Genomic DNA, 15,949 nt, shown 5'->3' on the forward strand with positions numbered 1-15,949 from the left:
CTGTCAGTCAGCGCCAGAGCAGTTGTGGCTACAATGTACATCACCACTGTCAGCGTGTGAATGGGTGGATGACTGATTGTAGTGTAAAGCACTTTGGGGTCTCTGAGGACTTGATAAAGCGCTATACAAGTTCAGGCCATTTACCATTTACAATTATGCACTACTTGGTGCTGGTCTATCACAGAAAAGCACAATAACAGAATCTAAAGGACAGTATGTGGCTGTAATAGGAAACTGAAATCTAATAAACTTTAATAGTAATGGCAGAAATGCTCTCATAATCTGAAGAGAAAATCAGACATTTAAGATAGAACTAAAACACATCGCAATATATTTAAACAACCCTCATTTCCTTATATGTTTCTTCTTAGGATCAAGAAAAAGGTTCATATGGACATCAGCTGCCTTAGGTGATCATCTAAAGTCCTGTTCACACCGTTTTCTAGGACAAAATCTGCACCTGAAATAAAATCTCTGGTTGTGAACTTGAACTGGTGGTCATTCAGTGTAACAGATGCACCGACCACCAATTTAGCGCTCTCATGACCAAAGACAACCTACAACAAATATGAAGCAGTATCAGGAAAAAAATCATGCAGTGCACTGGTGCTGGTGCTGATGCCATGATAGGAATCTGATTTGTGTGCTCTTCTGGCCAGCAATAAGCACCTATAACGATGTTTTCATTCTGCCATCCTACTCTCCCTCTTTTCAGGACCAGTTCTAGTAATAAGACCATCAACACCTGTAACCTGCTGTTTATGCCTGAATGAGTTAAATAGCTTAAATAAAGTATTTATCTAAAAGTAGTCAGGTATCACGCTGGTAATGAGCGCAGAAGCAGGCAAAGTCCGGAAAAATGTTTAAAGATCTTGAAAAACCTCGGAGAACTATTCTCTCAGACCATTCTAAAGGACTACTAAACAAAGCCGTTTCTCTGTGAGAATAAAAGCTTGAAGGACGCCTCTAGATCGCTGTGCACAGCCATGTATCAGACATACCTTCCCGCAGGCTCGACAGTGATGCCGCCTCTTGGTGAAAGTGAACTTCTGGTTGCATTTCATACAGTTAGGAGCTTCAGCATCTGGCACCCACTGTGGCTGTCTGCTCCCCAGCTCCTCCATGCCGTCCCTCCTCCAGTTCGCTGACCCGGCACCTCCTGTTGGTTCCTCCCCAGGGTAAGGAGGCGGCTCTGAGAGTTCGTCAAACCCTACAGAGAAATCTTCATGATCCTCTGGAGGACTTGGGCTCTCCTCATCTTCTGCTGTTGGAGAAGCACTACCATCCATTCCTTCGTCTCCTGCTGGTGGAGGTCTGGCAGTTTGGCTGTGTGGCTGTTTTGGTCTCGCACCTCCATAGGAGTGTTGTTGATCGGAGCTACTTTTGTGCTGGGACTGGGAGGTGCTGCTGGTTAAAGAACAGCTGATCCCAGAGGAATCTTCTAGGCAAGAGTCTGATGGAGAAGCAGAGGTAAAGCTCCCCTCTGCAGACCCAGCAGTTGTTATGGGACTTTCTGGAGAGGCCGGTCCCTCTAGGTCTTCCCTTCTATCTTGACCACAGCTTTGTAATTCTTGCTCATCCCGGCCTTCTTCCAAACCTTGGGCTGCTTCTGAGAGGCACTCAGGTTGGGTATAACATCCAGGCCTGCTGCAGTAAGGAGCCCCTGCACCCTGCTCTGCTTCAGCATGCGCCTGCAGGAAAGCGTCCAACTCTTCATCTGTAACCAGCAGCTCTGCCTGGTCGCTCTCGGGTAGATATTCAAAACCAAACTCAGGAGGATCCACCGGACTGGCCTCTGAACAATCAGGGGTGGAGAGTTCTGGAGGAACAATTGCTGCAGTAGATTCAACGGAAGGGTGCTGCCCCTCTGGAGACAACCTACGCTCTGATATCTGCTCTAAATCAGAGCAGTTGTTCTCCCTAGCATCCTTTGTTTCCAGAGCTGACAGCGAGGCTGGCTCTGTGCTCTCAGACGCATCACAATGCTCTGCAGCTGCCCTCAAATCATCTTTTGAGGTATTTGAGTTCACCAGAGCGCCACACATTGACACCGCTATCGGCAGGCATGACAAGCTGAAGGGTTCGCTGTTCAAGGATTCACACTTTGACCCTTCAACAAACTTGGCTGCACCTTCATCCAATGCTTCATCCAATGCCTGCTCTTCATTTAATAAAGTCTCTTGTTTATTGCTTTCTGTAGGATCTGTTTCATGGTGGTCCAAGGAATTCTCAACCAGCTGCTCTGAGGATAAGACCTCTTCACTCGCCTTCTCATCTCCATCAGCTGACTCTGTGGTCCTTGTTGATGGCGAATCATCTTGAGGTTCTGAGCTCTTCTCCGCGACTGCAGAAAAAACTATGTCCAGCAAACTGAGTGAAGCAGTGTAACCACTACTCTGTTGATGGGAGTTCAGCCTCAGCAGCTCATCTGTCCCTGCAGAAGTCTGCCCCTCCTGAACACTACTTAAGCCGAGCCCTGTTCCCCCCTCTGTGACCACGGGGCTGTCAAAGTCCACAAGCAGCGCATCCTTCTCCTCCTCTATTGGCTGCTCGGTCACATCCAGCTGCCTGAAGGCATCATGGCTGTTGGTCCGTACCAGGATGGCGGAGCTTGCATCATTTACAAGGTCGCAAACTGGCTTCAGAGTTCTGTCCGGGCAAGGGGGGGCCGAGCTTATTGCAGGCCTGTGGTCCACAGAAGACAGAAGGTCCACGCCAGTCAGGGGCTCACCTCTAACCTCGCTAGCATCAGCACTGTGCTTGTGGCTGCTGGGGCCATCTGAACAGCTTCTTGCAGAGCCATAATGAAGAGAATTGAGGTCTGGGAGGCTTGTTGGTCCCTGGGAGCCCAGTGAGGAGAACGGGTACACAGGGGGCTTCAGGAAAACAGGCTTGCATTCAAGCTCCTCTGCAATCCAAAAAGAAAAGTTAAGCAGTAAAAAACAGTTTGATGCTCTACGACTCAATCACATTACATATTATACAAGCAACAAAAAGCAATATAATTACATAATCTCTAATAAAAATATAATACAGCATTTTTAAGTAAAATAGAAGCATTTTGTTTAATAATATGAATTCTAAACAGATAAAGAACAGTTTATACAAGTTGTGCTGGCTCTAAACAATGATCTAAACATTTTAGATCACTTGAAATATGTCAATAACAGGGCAAGGGCTTGTTTCATAAATACAGGTTCTAAACTAAAACCAGAGTTTATAACAATCAGGTCCCTACAACCTTTTCATTTCAAAGTTTCCTACTTTTTTAGACAACAATTTCCAGATTTTCGAGAGGAGTGTTGTAACATTCTGGATATTTGATTAGAAAACATTGATCTGATTAAATTGTATTATCTGTAAGTTTCACAAAGCCTAAAACAACATGATGCTGGTTTTGGCTGTGATTCAAAAGTGTGGAAGAGGGCTTTAATATCAGAAAGAATGTGATTGTAGCTCATTAAAGAGATCAGTTGAATCAACCTGGAACGCCAGCCATCTTTATTCCCTATGAAGTGCACAACTGATAAAAATCTGTAGCAAACACGTTTTTCCTAAAACTACCAAACTGATGTTTTTATGACTCCATAAGTATTGTAAGAGACGTGATTAAATTTAAACTGTCAAGTCAATCTGAATGTGTTTTTGTGTTGTTTTGCCTACAACGCACACAAACGGGAAAAAGGAAGTGGATCTTCCACTTCCTGGAAAACCTGGTTTTCAACTGTTTGCTCAACAACAATCCAAGGTACACGCTTCATCATGGATGACCACATCTACCAAGTGGTACCTTTAGAAATTAATGTTTCCATCCTAGTGGCAGCTGACTTGCCTACTTATTATTGCACTACAGGATGATACAAATACTGTTGATTGTAACTGGAGGTGTTCACTAAACAATGGCATTGATTTTATCTGTATTACAAAATAACCCGATTCATGACAACCCTAGTTAATGGAGGTGTGATCTTACCTGAATTTAGCTCAAAGTCATCAAGAACTTTGTCCAGATCACAAACAGCCGCCTTGAAGAAGCTGTCCATTCTGGGCTGTAGCAGAGGGGCCTTTATCGCTCCAATACCTAATAAAAAGCATCTTTTATTACTGAAAGAGACAGTTTGTTGTTAGGTTTAGATATTTGCTCTTTGGGTGGCAGAACAGAAAGCTCTTTAATGATCAGTTGGTAAAATAAGCCATTGTTATAAAATTAAAGCATTTTGTTTGTTTCTGACAGTAACTTTAGTCCAACTAAACGCATCAGGTATGAGAAATAAACATCACCTTAAAGCTGTACATATGTTTATGAGGGCAGCCTAGGAGGCTGGATGAGACTCACCTATGTTCACAAACACACTACTTAGTCATAAACAATGGTGCACTGATTAAATATATCAAACAATTGTAGGTTTTAAAGTAATAAATGAAAAATAGAAGTTTTAACTGGGACTGACTTTTGATTAAATGCTCAGGACAGTTAATGCATGTTTTAACTGAGGGTTCCTAAAGGTTTTCTCTCCAGATTTGACCTAGGCTGTTTTCTGTCAGCATTTACATTCTGAAATGCAATTAAAAACAGTGAAATCAGACTACGCCAGCAATGATCTCAGATTATGTCATAGCAGTTATGGTCTAAAAGCCAAGGAGAACTACTCCAAACAGCATGGAAATGTGTCGGTAAAACTGATTTTAAATTAATTTAGCCAAATCCGACTCTCAATCGGCTTTCTACAGAGATAATTTATGACAACTACATAGTAATGAAGCTCTGAACCTGAATTAAAATAACTTAACTCAGGAGACATTTGTAAAATATCACGCATCTTTATTAATTAAAATCGGCGAGATGTGTCTCATAATAATAGTAGCCATAGTGCTTCTGCTCCACTCACTTAAAATCTGTTTTTCTCTCTTTGAGTCTCTGGAAACGCTGAAAGTGCTAGTCTGTGCTTTCTTTGATTAAATATTTTAGCTGAGGATAATGGATTTTATTCCTGTATTTGAATGCAAACTGTATAAAAAACTGATATTCACTGATGGTAGCTGAGTTTAAATGTTGTGTCGTGGAGGCACAGGGCGTTAAGCGTTTGACCCCATGTACGGAGGCCTTAGTCATAGGATCGAATCCTGGCCCATTGATGTTCCTTCATACCCTTCCTCTGCTCTCTCCACCCCACATCCTGTCAACTGACTTTCGAAAAATTGAAAAAATAAAGGTTGCCAGAAAAATACCTTAAATGTTGTGTTTGCACACATGTTTAAACAGATACGTGTAAAGTTTGCCGACAATATGAAGCCCAGAGGAGGATGAATGAAATTAACTGGTAGGGATATTCAGTCAGTAAGAACTACTTAGCAACCTCCTACAACAAATCTCCAGCTTCAGGACCCATCCAAAAAAATCCCACCTTCTCAGCAGGACTTTTTTCAGGGGAATATTTCTACGTGTTTTTGTCTGATTTGGCCCTGGTTCCTGTAGCTGAAACATAGGGGCAAGAAAAACTACTCCAAAACAGCAGCCTGGTTGAAGAAAAGGTTCCTGCAGTGAAAATGCACCTTTAGACTAAAGGTTTCGGTCAAAACTGGGAACTATGTGTTCACATGGCTGTTGTGGTGGGTTACACAAGTTTAAAGTTTGGGCTAAGTTTCAATCTTTCTTTGCCCTTGTGTTGTTGATCCGAAGGCCTCATAGCAATGTGACCAGAGATAATCACTGCTGCATGAAATTATTGTCCTTCTCCACATATAGCATTCTTTCCCAGATCCAGCCACGCTTCTTGTGCTCAGATTTCCATGTCTAACATTAGATTCTAGCTGTGTTGTATATTTTCTACATAATCACCACTAAGCAACAAGTTTCCCAACATGTAGACCAGATCTAAGTATCTATATCTACTTAAAATGTTTCAGAGGATTTTTTTTAATTTATACTTTTGCTTTTTGGTCAACCACAATCAGCATTTTAAATGTCTTGGTTTGTGTTGCAAAGCAGACAGCCTAACCATCTTTCTTTTACATATGCTGCCACATAAACAGCAGCATCAAATATTAATATAAAATCAATAAATAAAGCAGAAAACATGGAGAGCTGAAACAGATTAGTAGAATATCAGGAAGGACTTACTGAACTGTAAAATTCCAACTGGCTGAATTCTAGGGATATATTTCTGGTGCGGCTAAAAATAACGATGAGTCAGGAAAACAAAACAACCTCAAATATGTTCTGAAAATAGAAAAAGCTCGACAACTGCAATCTAACGAAACCCAACCTGAGGAAGTTAAGAGCAGCTTAATGAGGTTAAAGCTAGATTTTAAATTAAACATATTGGTGTAATTCAAAGATTTGATTTGAAAGTTACTAACTAAACACAGATCTGGAGCAACAATAAAACCATAGCAAAGCCTCCTTAGTCCACATGAGTTTCTGTTCCCTGCTGAGTCACCAGTTACTAGGTCAGGCTAACATTTACCAGAAGGGAGTGGATTGTATGATTAATTGGGTCATAATATATGAATATCAATAGCCATCTGATTTTATTTAACAATGTAAAAAAAAAACAACATATGATTCATTTTTAATCTTTAAGAAACTAATTTGAATTTAAACCAGGTGACAGAAAACAAGGCAGCAGCTATACATGTGAAGGGACTGTCCTGTCTCTGCTTGTGTCCTCTCTATACACATTGACCTCTAAGTCATGCTACAACTGCAGCAGCATGGTGTTTAGAGATGGACACAAGTCGGTGTCCAGGAAACTGGTGGACAACCATGTGGAGTTGTTCTGCAGAATCATCTACTCCAAATGTGGCCAAGACCAGGAAGATGGTGAACTTGACTTTGGGAGGAAACAAAACCCAAAGATTCCAGAGAAAACAGTCTGTTTCCTCTGGAATCTTTGGGTTTTGTTTCCTCAGTTTCTTTAATTTGCACAGTAAGGTGCTGAAGATCATCTACTGGTCTGTGATAGGTCCCATTGTTTCATGGCATTCACCCAATTTAAAACAGAAATGCAGAACATGATCGCATTGAGTTTATTTAAAACAGAAGCAACAATGATTCCTATGGCTGCTTAAAAATGTAAAAAGATTATTCCAGCGATGATTTACGACATAACTTTTAAAACTACATAGATTGTCCTGAGAATATTAACGAAGTAGAAAGCAAAATTGTAGAATAAACTGCAGCTAAATTTATTGGTGGTTTTAAAGTGCTTATAGTGCAAAATATTATCTCTTTTTGCTGCTCTGTACTTTCTAGAGAAACTGGCATAACAAGCTGCTCAGGCAGCCAGCACAGACATGCTGCTAACGGTTTTACTACTGTGTTACCTTCATAGGAATAATGGTTGGCATTTATGAGTCTCCTAGCCAGAAAGATTTGCAAAGAGTCAAATGTTGCAATCAAGGGAAAAGTATAGCAACCTTCTTTTAGGCATTTGCATTGAGCAGCAACAGGTGGGGGAGGTGGAGCATGGCGCTCCTCTAGAGAAAACTCTGGTCACGTCAGGAGTTTTTCTAGCATCTCATAAAAAGGACTTAGAACAATAGGAATATTATGGTGTAAAATTTTAGCAGTTTTGAAACTGTAACTTGTTTGTTTACTCCTATACATACATTTGTTTATTTGCCCTGTTATTTTTTAAGACACTATCTTTAATAGTTTAGTTTGTCTTAATATTAGATTACTTTACTTGGTTCTGCTTGGATTTCTATACACCACATGCAATTTGAATTAAATCTGTTGCATTGTTATTGTTGTCACTGTTTTGTTAAAAAAGCTCAGACCTTAGATGTTTTTTTATTTTTATTTCCTTTGTAAAGTGTTCTTCCTTCTCATCCAGAAGGATAATTGCACAAAATTCCTTTTTACTGTGTTGGACAGTTCCGATACTGTCTTTAAGCAGGCTTCTTCCTCTCTTCTACTGAAAAGGCAGGACTAGAAAACCAAGTATGCTTAAAACTTAGTAACCTACACAGGTTATACATTTTTAGGATGTATCTCTTTATATCAGGGGAGAGAGATGCACATGTTGCTCTTTATTGATATGGTTTTGTTAGCCAAATGTATCCATTCTTCTAACAGTAGTTTCATTTTTATATTGAATTAACTTCTAAAGCTGTGTTTTTATAAAATCTCTGCATTTTTTTAATCTAAAAAAGAATATTCGAACACTGTTTAAAAAGTAAAGGTAAAAACTAAAAATTCTAATAAATATAATAAAATCTAAACAAAATGTTGCCGTTACAAAATGAAGTACCCATCAAGCATGTAAAACGTATACTGAATTGTGTTTTCTGATGTTTTTTCCATTTGAATTTCTTCGATCTTTTTGCCATTTGTGGATCCTGTTGTATAAAGTTGCCACACACACAGGCTTAAAAGGCGACTGGCAGTGCAGAATAACGCGGCTGACCAAACTCGCCTCAACATCCATGTCGGCCAAATTTATCTGGCTTTGTCGTTTCTCGTTTTAAAGCTCATGAAGCTGTCGGTTAGCTTCAAGCCAATCTTTGGGTTCCCTTTAAAAAAAAACAACAAACATGCGAACAAAACTGTCAAATGTAGAACCAGCAGACAACTTTAGCATCTACCTGACACACTTTACAACATTATTAAATGTTTACTTCTACGCAGTCTTCTACTAACTACTTGTCCTAAATGAAAGTCACCAATAAGCTAGCTATTGTTACTGATATTACCGTACTTTATGTAGGTGTAGCTAGAGTTAGCCCGTCTGTTGTTAAAGGGGTGTTAGCATGCTAATGTTGCTAACTCCCAGTGGGTTAACCTGGTTTCTTGGTGATTTTTCTTACCTGGACGGGTTTACTCCATGACCTGAAAAGTTCCGGTTCAAAAAGGGAGTAAACGAGGCCACTGTCGATGCGCCATTATCTAAACACGGGACTGAACTTGTCAAGGCAGCTAACTGTTGGATTAGTTTCACATGAGAGGTGTAAATTCTTCACTCAGACGGCCATCTTGAACGGAGTGTCGGCTCTGAGGTCACAGGATCCACTCGGCTTCATGGAAAGAGCTGCTTAGTCGGAGGGGTTCACCTGAGAACGAGCTGCCAAAATACACTGGGTTGTCAGACACTGCATTCGACTGGCTTAGTAACAGCGATAATACATGGTTGTATGGCGAAAGTTAAAGAAAACAACGTAGAAAAACACCAAGTTTAGAAACAAGATTTAAAAAAGCTGCTCTGAAGCAGGTTGGGATTCCAGAATGAGTTTCCATGGTGATATAACACAAAAAAATCCCTCAGGTTGAACTTGCCGGTAACTGTAATTCAGCTTCACTTTCCTAGGTCTGTTGATATCCCAAAATATTTTTCCTGTAGTGTATCATAGCACAGGTGACCCATTCTATGATATATCAATAGATATATTATTATTCTATGAATTTACAGGAATCAAACCCTAACCTTAACGGGTGTCCATGATTTTATTGTCCGATGAAGTAACAATTCGGAGCCATCAGGTTGCGACTTTGTTCGCTTGTCTTTAGATAAATCACACCGTGGTAGAGATAGAAGTTATGTACTGATTCCAGTTTGGTATGGAGAGCTGTTTTATTTAAAATTAAATAAATAAATACTGCTATTGATAAATGATTAATAAATATTCCATGAAATAAATAAATATCCCCATGAAAAAAAATGTTAAAAGAAATTTTCATCTTATTTTATTTAATTCATTTCAAGATTTATTTAATTTACTTAAAGATTTATTTAATTTACTTAAAGATTTATTTAATTTACTTAAAGATTTATTTATTTATTTCATAATGCAGTTTTATTATGTGACACTTTTATTTTGTAAAGCTACTTTACGTATTTCAGTGACTTTTACCTCTTAACCCCGTATTTATATTTTAAGCTTTTTATTTCATGTTCTTATATTCAAATGAGGGGGTGGAGTTTTATCTGTGGGGCGGCGCTGGGACAGCAGGGCCGAGCTCAGTTCGTGGCTGAGGCCGGCAGAAGACAGCATGCCGGAGGGAGCCAGGGGATTGTGCGAGGATGCCAGAAGGTGCCAGACCAGCCGTAAAAGCCTGCCACGGGCTATAACAATAATGACATCCTGTTTGCCGATAATCAACATTGGTTTCCACAAAAATAGCGGCAACCGACGTGGCAGGCTTTTGCCGGCGGTCTGGCACCGGAATTCCTTGGCTCCCTCCGGCATGCTGCTGCCAGCCACTGCCACGGAGCTTGGTCCTGCTGCCTCAGTGCCGCCCCACAGATAAAACTCCGCCCCCTCATTTGAATATAAAAACATGAAATAAAAAGAGCTTAAAATGAAAAACTGGGTTAAAAAGTAAGTCACTGAAATACGTAAAGTAGCTTCACAAAATAAAAGTGTCACAAAATAAAACTGCATTATGAAATAAATAAATAAATAAATCTTTAAGTACATTAAATAAATCTTGAAATGAATTAAATAAAATAAGATGAAAATTTATTTTAACATAATTATTTTGTTTTTATTTCATGGGGACATTTATTGATTTCATGGAATATTTATTAATAATTTATCAATAGCAGTATTTATTTATTTATTTATTTTTGAATAAAATGGCTCTCCACAGATGGCCCTATGTATATTTTCTATTTGCAAATCAACCTTTGTGAAATAAAAGATAAATTAGTGTTTGTGCAACCGAATAAAACATTTGGTTTTGTTATTCAGGATTATTCAATTGTGGGGACTGTAGAGATTTTTTAGTGACTCATGCAGTTTTTGAGCAACTGATTACAGACATAAACAGAAATCTGCACTCACTTTGACTTAAGTTAGAACTGCAAATTTTGACACCACTTCAGCATCTCAAACTCAAGAGGGCAAATCAAACTGAGATGTTAGCCATTTGGCCTTTTTATTTTCACATAAAAAAATAAAAAAAAAGAAGTAGAAACTCTTCTCTCTCTGCATTCAGCACAAAATCGAGCTTTTTCACTCTGGGGGTTGGACTCCACCAAATCCTGTCCATGAATACCATGGACAGGATCTCAAGGCATCATTGAGAGGTTGGTTTTTGGAACTTCGGTGTATCTGCTTTTGGAGGATGATGAGGTCTTGTTGTCTGTAAGCCATGACCTTCAGCGTGCATTGGAATGGATCACATTCCAGAGTCAGCTTCTCTAATTCCAAGACCATGGTTATCCACTAGAAAATGGATGTCAGAAGACATGTAGCCCTCACCTGGAGTCAGGTGGCTGGTGTTTACATCCAACCATATGGCTGCACATCAAACACTGAGAAACTCTGTCAGAGCCTCTGACAGAGCGCTTTAAGCAGATGTTACAGACCTGCTTTGATTGCACAGATTGGAGTGTTTTTTTAAGCTTCAGCCACGGACCTAAATAAGCTTGAAACTGTCACTCCCTACATCAGTTTTTGTGAGGACGTCTGTGCGGACCAAGCCAGACCCTGATTTGGTCCGCAGGGTCTGCAAACCAAATCAGAAAGCTAAAATGAGCTTCCTCAACTAGGGGATTGGACTTACCCCAAGAAGTAAGGCAATGAGTTCCATCATCTGGGGCAAGCTCAAAGTAGAGTCACTGCTCCTCTTCTTCAGAAGGAGTCAGTTCTGTTGGCGCTGGCATCTGATCAGGATGCCTTCTGGGTGTTGGTTGGTTTTATTTTTATTTTTCCCTAATTGTGTCACAGTCTTCAAGCCGCCGTGAGGTTAGCTTGTGCTTCTTCTTCTTCTACTATTGACCTTTTCTCTGTTGCTTTTATTCTGTTTTTATCATCTATTAGATATGTAGATATTCTATTATTATTATTATTATTATCTATTCGCAATTCTAGAAGTGCGCCGCTCAAGGTGGCAGCAGATTGGAGTAGCTCTGTTACTTTTGTTTCTGATTGATCCTTTTTTGGGAACTCTTCCTCTTGTGGTGGATACAGTTGATTTTTTTTGGACGACTGTCCTCTCCGGTGTCGGATGCTGTGCAGCTTGGTGGATTTTTCCTAATACTTTTCTACTTTTGGACATTTGTTATGATGCATTGCCATGGCAACGGGGTTGTTTCTTACAACCGGGAGCAGCTGATTAATATCTCAAAAGCTCAAATAATACTTCAACTACAACCCCAAATCCCTGATGAGTTGAAAAGGAGACGCCGTGGATGCAGAGCAGGAGCTAAGAGAGAGAGAGAGAAGGAGGAAGTTCAAACCATCTCTTCCGTCAATAATGATGGGCAATGTGAGATCGTTGGGAAACAAGTTGGATGAATTCCAAGCCCTACAAAGGACCCAGCCAGAGTACTGGGAATGCAGTATTATGTGTTTTACTGAGACATGGCTGCAGGATCATATCCCCGACTCCAGCGTCTCTCTGCTGGGCTTTTTAACCATATGAGCAAACAGAGATTTAAAGAGGAGCGGCAAATGTAAAGGAGGTACACTGGCAGTACTTGTGAACAACAGATGGTGTAATCCAGGACATGTAACTATGAAGTGTCATCTCTGCAGTCCAGATATTGAACTGTTGGCAGTAAGTTTTCATCCATATTATTTACCCAGAGAGTTCCCCAGTGTTATTTTGGCAACAGTTTACGTTCCACTTTCCGCTGTTGCCGACACTGCACGTGATGCCATCAGCTCAGTTGTTGCTAAGCTACAGACACAAAACCCCAATGCTTTTGTGGAAATTTCTGGTGATTTTAACCATGCTTCACTCTCTGCTACACTTCCAACGTTTCAACAGTTTGTCAGCTGCTCTATCAGAGAAAACAAAACATCGGATTTGTTTTATGTAAATGTCAAGGACTCATACATCTCTACAGCAAGACCTCCTCTAGGCAAATCAGATCACAATCTTGTTTTTCTCTGCTCAAAATATAAGCCCCTTGTTCAGAGGCAACCTGTAATAAAGAGGACTGTGAGAAAATGGTCACAGGAAGCTGAAGAAGCTCTGCAAGGTTACTTTGAGGCTACAGACTGGGACCCACTGTGGCTGCCACATGGAGAGGACATAAATGCCATGACTGAGTGTGTAACCGACTATATAAACTTCTGTGTGGATAACATCATCCCCACCAGAACCATGAGATGCTTCCCCAATAACAAACCTTGGATCACCAGTGACCCGAAGGACCTGCTTAACGAGAAAAAAAGAGCCTTCAGAGAGGGAGACAGAGAATTATTGAGGAGTTTACAGAAGCAACTTAAAGTCAAGATGAGAGACAGCAAGGAGGTTTACAAGAAGAAGCTGGAGAGCAAGCTCCAGCAAAACAATATCAGAGATGTGTGGACAGGGATGAAGAAGATCACAGGCTTCATGCAGAAGGATGATCGGACCGATGAAGGTCTGGACAGAGCCAATGAACTGAACACATTCTTCAATAGGTTCAGTTCAGAAACAAGCTTCGCATCCTCCTCTCCTGCTCACAGCCAAACAGACATTCCACCCTCCTTTGACCCACAGGACCCACAGCTGTCCAGTAACACCTCACATTTTTTATCTTCCACCTCAGCCCTAGACCCTTCTGCTTCTACATGTTTACCTTCAACCAAATCAGAAGATGCTGATGCTTCCTTTACCTCCCCCTTCCACCTGTGTGTCTCAAGAAGTCAGGCGAAGATGCAACTGGAGAGACTGAATCGGAATAAGGCTGCAGGTCCAGATCATGTCAGCCCTAGAGTCCTGAAGGCCTGTGGAGAGCAGCTCTGTGGGATTCTGCAGCACCTCTTCAACCTTAGCCTGGCCCAGAAGAAGGTTCCAGTGTTGTGGAAGACCTCCTGTCTTGTTCCGGTACCAAAGAAAACTCACCCATCAGTCCTCAATGACCTGTTGCCCTGACATCCCTCATCATGAAGTTCCTAGAGAGACTCCTGTTGGCCCACCTGAGTAAGCAAACAATAAACTATCAGGACCCCCTTCAGTTTGCTTATCGCTGTGGAGTTGGAGTTGAAGATGCCATCATATACCTGCTTCAACAAACCCACTGTCATCTGGACAAAGCCAGCAGCACTGTGAGGATCGTGTTCTTTGATTTTTCCAGTGCATTTAATACAATCCAACCTGATTTGCTTTGTCAGAAACTCCAGAAAACTCAGGTGGAGGCCTCAACAATCTCCTGGATCAAAGACTACCTGACAAACAGAGCACAGTTTGTGAGACTGAAGGGTTGTGAGTCTAACCAGGTAGTCAGCAGCACAGGAGCACCACAGGGGACTGTACTCTCACCATTCCTTTTCACTGTGTACACCTCAGACCTCCAGGAACAAACTCCTGTCATCTGCAGAAATCCTCAGATGATTCTGCAGTCGAGGGGTGGATCAGAGATGGTCAAGAAGATGAGTACAGGGAGCAGGTGGACTGCTTTGTGGCATGGTGTGGAAACAATCATCTCATCTTGAATGTGAATAAATCAAAGGAGATGATTGTAGATTTTAAGAGAAACAGGAATAGGTCAGACACTATTTCCATCATGAAAATAGGTGGAGGTGGTGGAGGAGTATAAATATCACTGTGTTCACCTGGACAACAGACTGGAGTGGAGATGAAACTGTGAAGCCGTCTTCAAGAAGGGACAGAGCAGACTGTACTTCTTGAGGAAGCTTAGGTCCTTTGGTGTTTGCAGCAAGATGCTGCAGATCTTCTATAAGTCTGTTGTGGAGAGTGTGATCTCTTCTGCCATCATCTGCTGGGGAAGCAGCATCAGAGCCAGGGACTTAAAAAAGCTCAACAAGCTGATAAAGAAGGCTGGCTCTGTTCTGGGGACTCCTCTGGAACCTCTGGAGATCATTGTGCAAAGACGTATTCTTCATAAAATGAAGAACATTATGGAGAACCCTGAGCATCCTCTTCATGAGACTGTTGAACAACAACAGAGTGTCTTCAGTCAGAGGCTTCTTCAGATGTGCTGTAAGACGGAGCGCTACAGGAGATCCTTCCTGCCCACAGCCATCAGTGTCTAAATGGCTCTTTGAAGAAACCCTCATAATGAGCTACAACAACATTTAATTTCCCTTTGGGATTAATAAAGTATTTTTGAATTGTATTTGAATTGAATATTCTGATAGATCATGTTAATAAACACTGCCTTTCTATTCTAGACAGCATCTGTCCCATTACCTGTTTGAAATACCACACCATGGGTAACTAATAGTATCCACTGCTTAGTTTTCCTGCAGGAAACATGAACGCCTGTTGAGGAAAATCCATTTACAGATACATTTACTACATATGAAGGATTTCTTAGACACTTTAAAAATTCATTCAAAGAAGCAAGGGCTACCTATTGTTCTAATCTGTTTTCTAAGAGCAAAGGTATGACTAAGTTGATATTTAACATTATTAGGCGACATCATTACTCCTGCTCCACCTACTTTTCCTATTTCTTCAAATGACAATTCTGGTCAGATCTTAAATCACACTTCTCTATTGGAAACCATAATAGTCCTAATATAACTCCCCTTTTCTTATTCCGATGTTTTTTTTTCTGTTTTCTACTTTCTGTGTGTATGTTATTTTGTCTGTTTGTTTTCTCCCATTCAGTACTATGCATGTAACTTTGTAGCTCTTTCTATGACATCTTCTGTAATTGTAAGCGTTACAATCATAACTCTAACTTGTGCTATTATTATTTCCCATTTCTTTTGTATTGTGTACTTTGTTAATAAAATAAATATTTCTTCAATTGAGGACTGTCAATGTTTTCTTTCTTTCTTTCTTTCTTTCACAAGGTCAGAAATGTAATAAATAATATCTCTCATCCAACATCTGTAAAAAAAAAAACATACAGGTCCTTCTCAAAATATTAGCATATTGTGATAAAGTTCATTATTTTCCATAATGTCATGATGAAAATTTAACATTCATATATTTTAGATTCATTGCACACTAACTGAAATATTTCAGGTCTTTTATTGTCTTAATACGGATGATTGTGGCATACAGCTCATGAAAACCCAAAATTCCAATCTCACAAAA

The 15,949-nt window shown here is 40.4% G+C and overlaps 1 protein-coding gene across 3 annotated transcripts in view; it reads right to left on the bottom strand.

The window, feature by feature from the left end:
• zfyve16 (zinc finger, FYVE domain containing 16) overlaps window positions 1-9,463 on the bottom strand; it is a 32,362-nt gene extending 22,899 nt beyond the window's left edge. The window contains exons 1-4 of one of the 3 annotated variants that reach the window (XM_047372907.1): window positions 9,426-9,463; window positions 8,812-9,065; window positions 3,974-4,081; window positions 1,002-2,908 (exon numbers count right to left, since the gene is read on the bottom strand). In XM_047372907.1, the coding sequence (XP_047228863.1) occupies window positions 1,002-2,908; window positions 3,974-4,043 (1,977 nt within the window). In that variant the 5' untranslated portion in view covers window positions 4,044-4,081; window positions 8,812-9,065; window positions 9,426-9,463. Of the gene's footprint in view, window positions 1-1,001; window positions 2,909-3,973; window positions 4,082-8,420; window positions 8,518-8,811; window positions 9,218-9,425 lie in introns of those variants that run through there. The other 2 variants (XM_047372908.1, XM_047372909.1) reach the window with 2 other exon arrangements.
• Between the last annotated feature and the right edge of the window lie 6,486 nt (window positions 9,464-15,949).

The sequence above is a fragment of the Girardinichthys multiradiatus genome, chromosome 8, assembly GCF_021462225.1.
Source record: "Girardinichthys multiradiatus isolate DD_20200921_A chromosome 8, DD_fGirMul_XY1, whole genome shotgun sequence".
In the NCBI taxonomy this organism is placed as follows: domain Eukaryota; kingdom Metazoa; phylum Chordata; class Actinopteri; order Cyprinodontiformes; family Goodeidae; genus Girardinichthys; species Girardinichthys multiradiatus.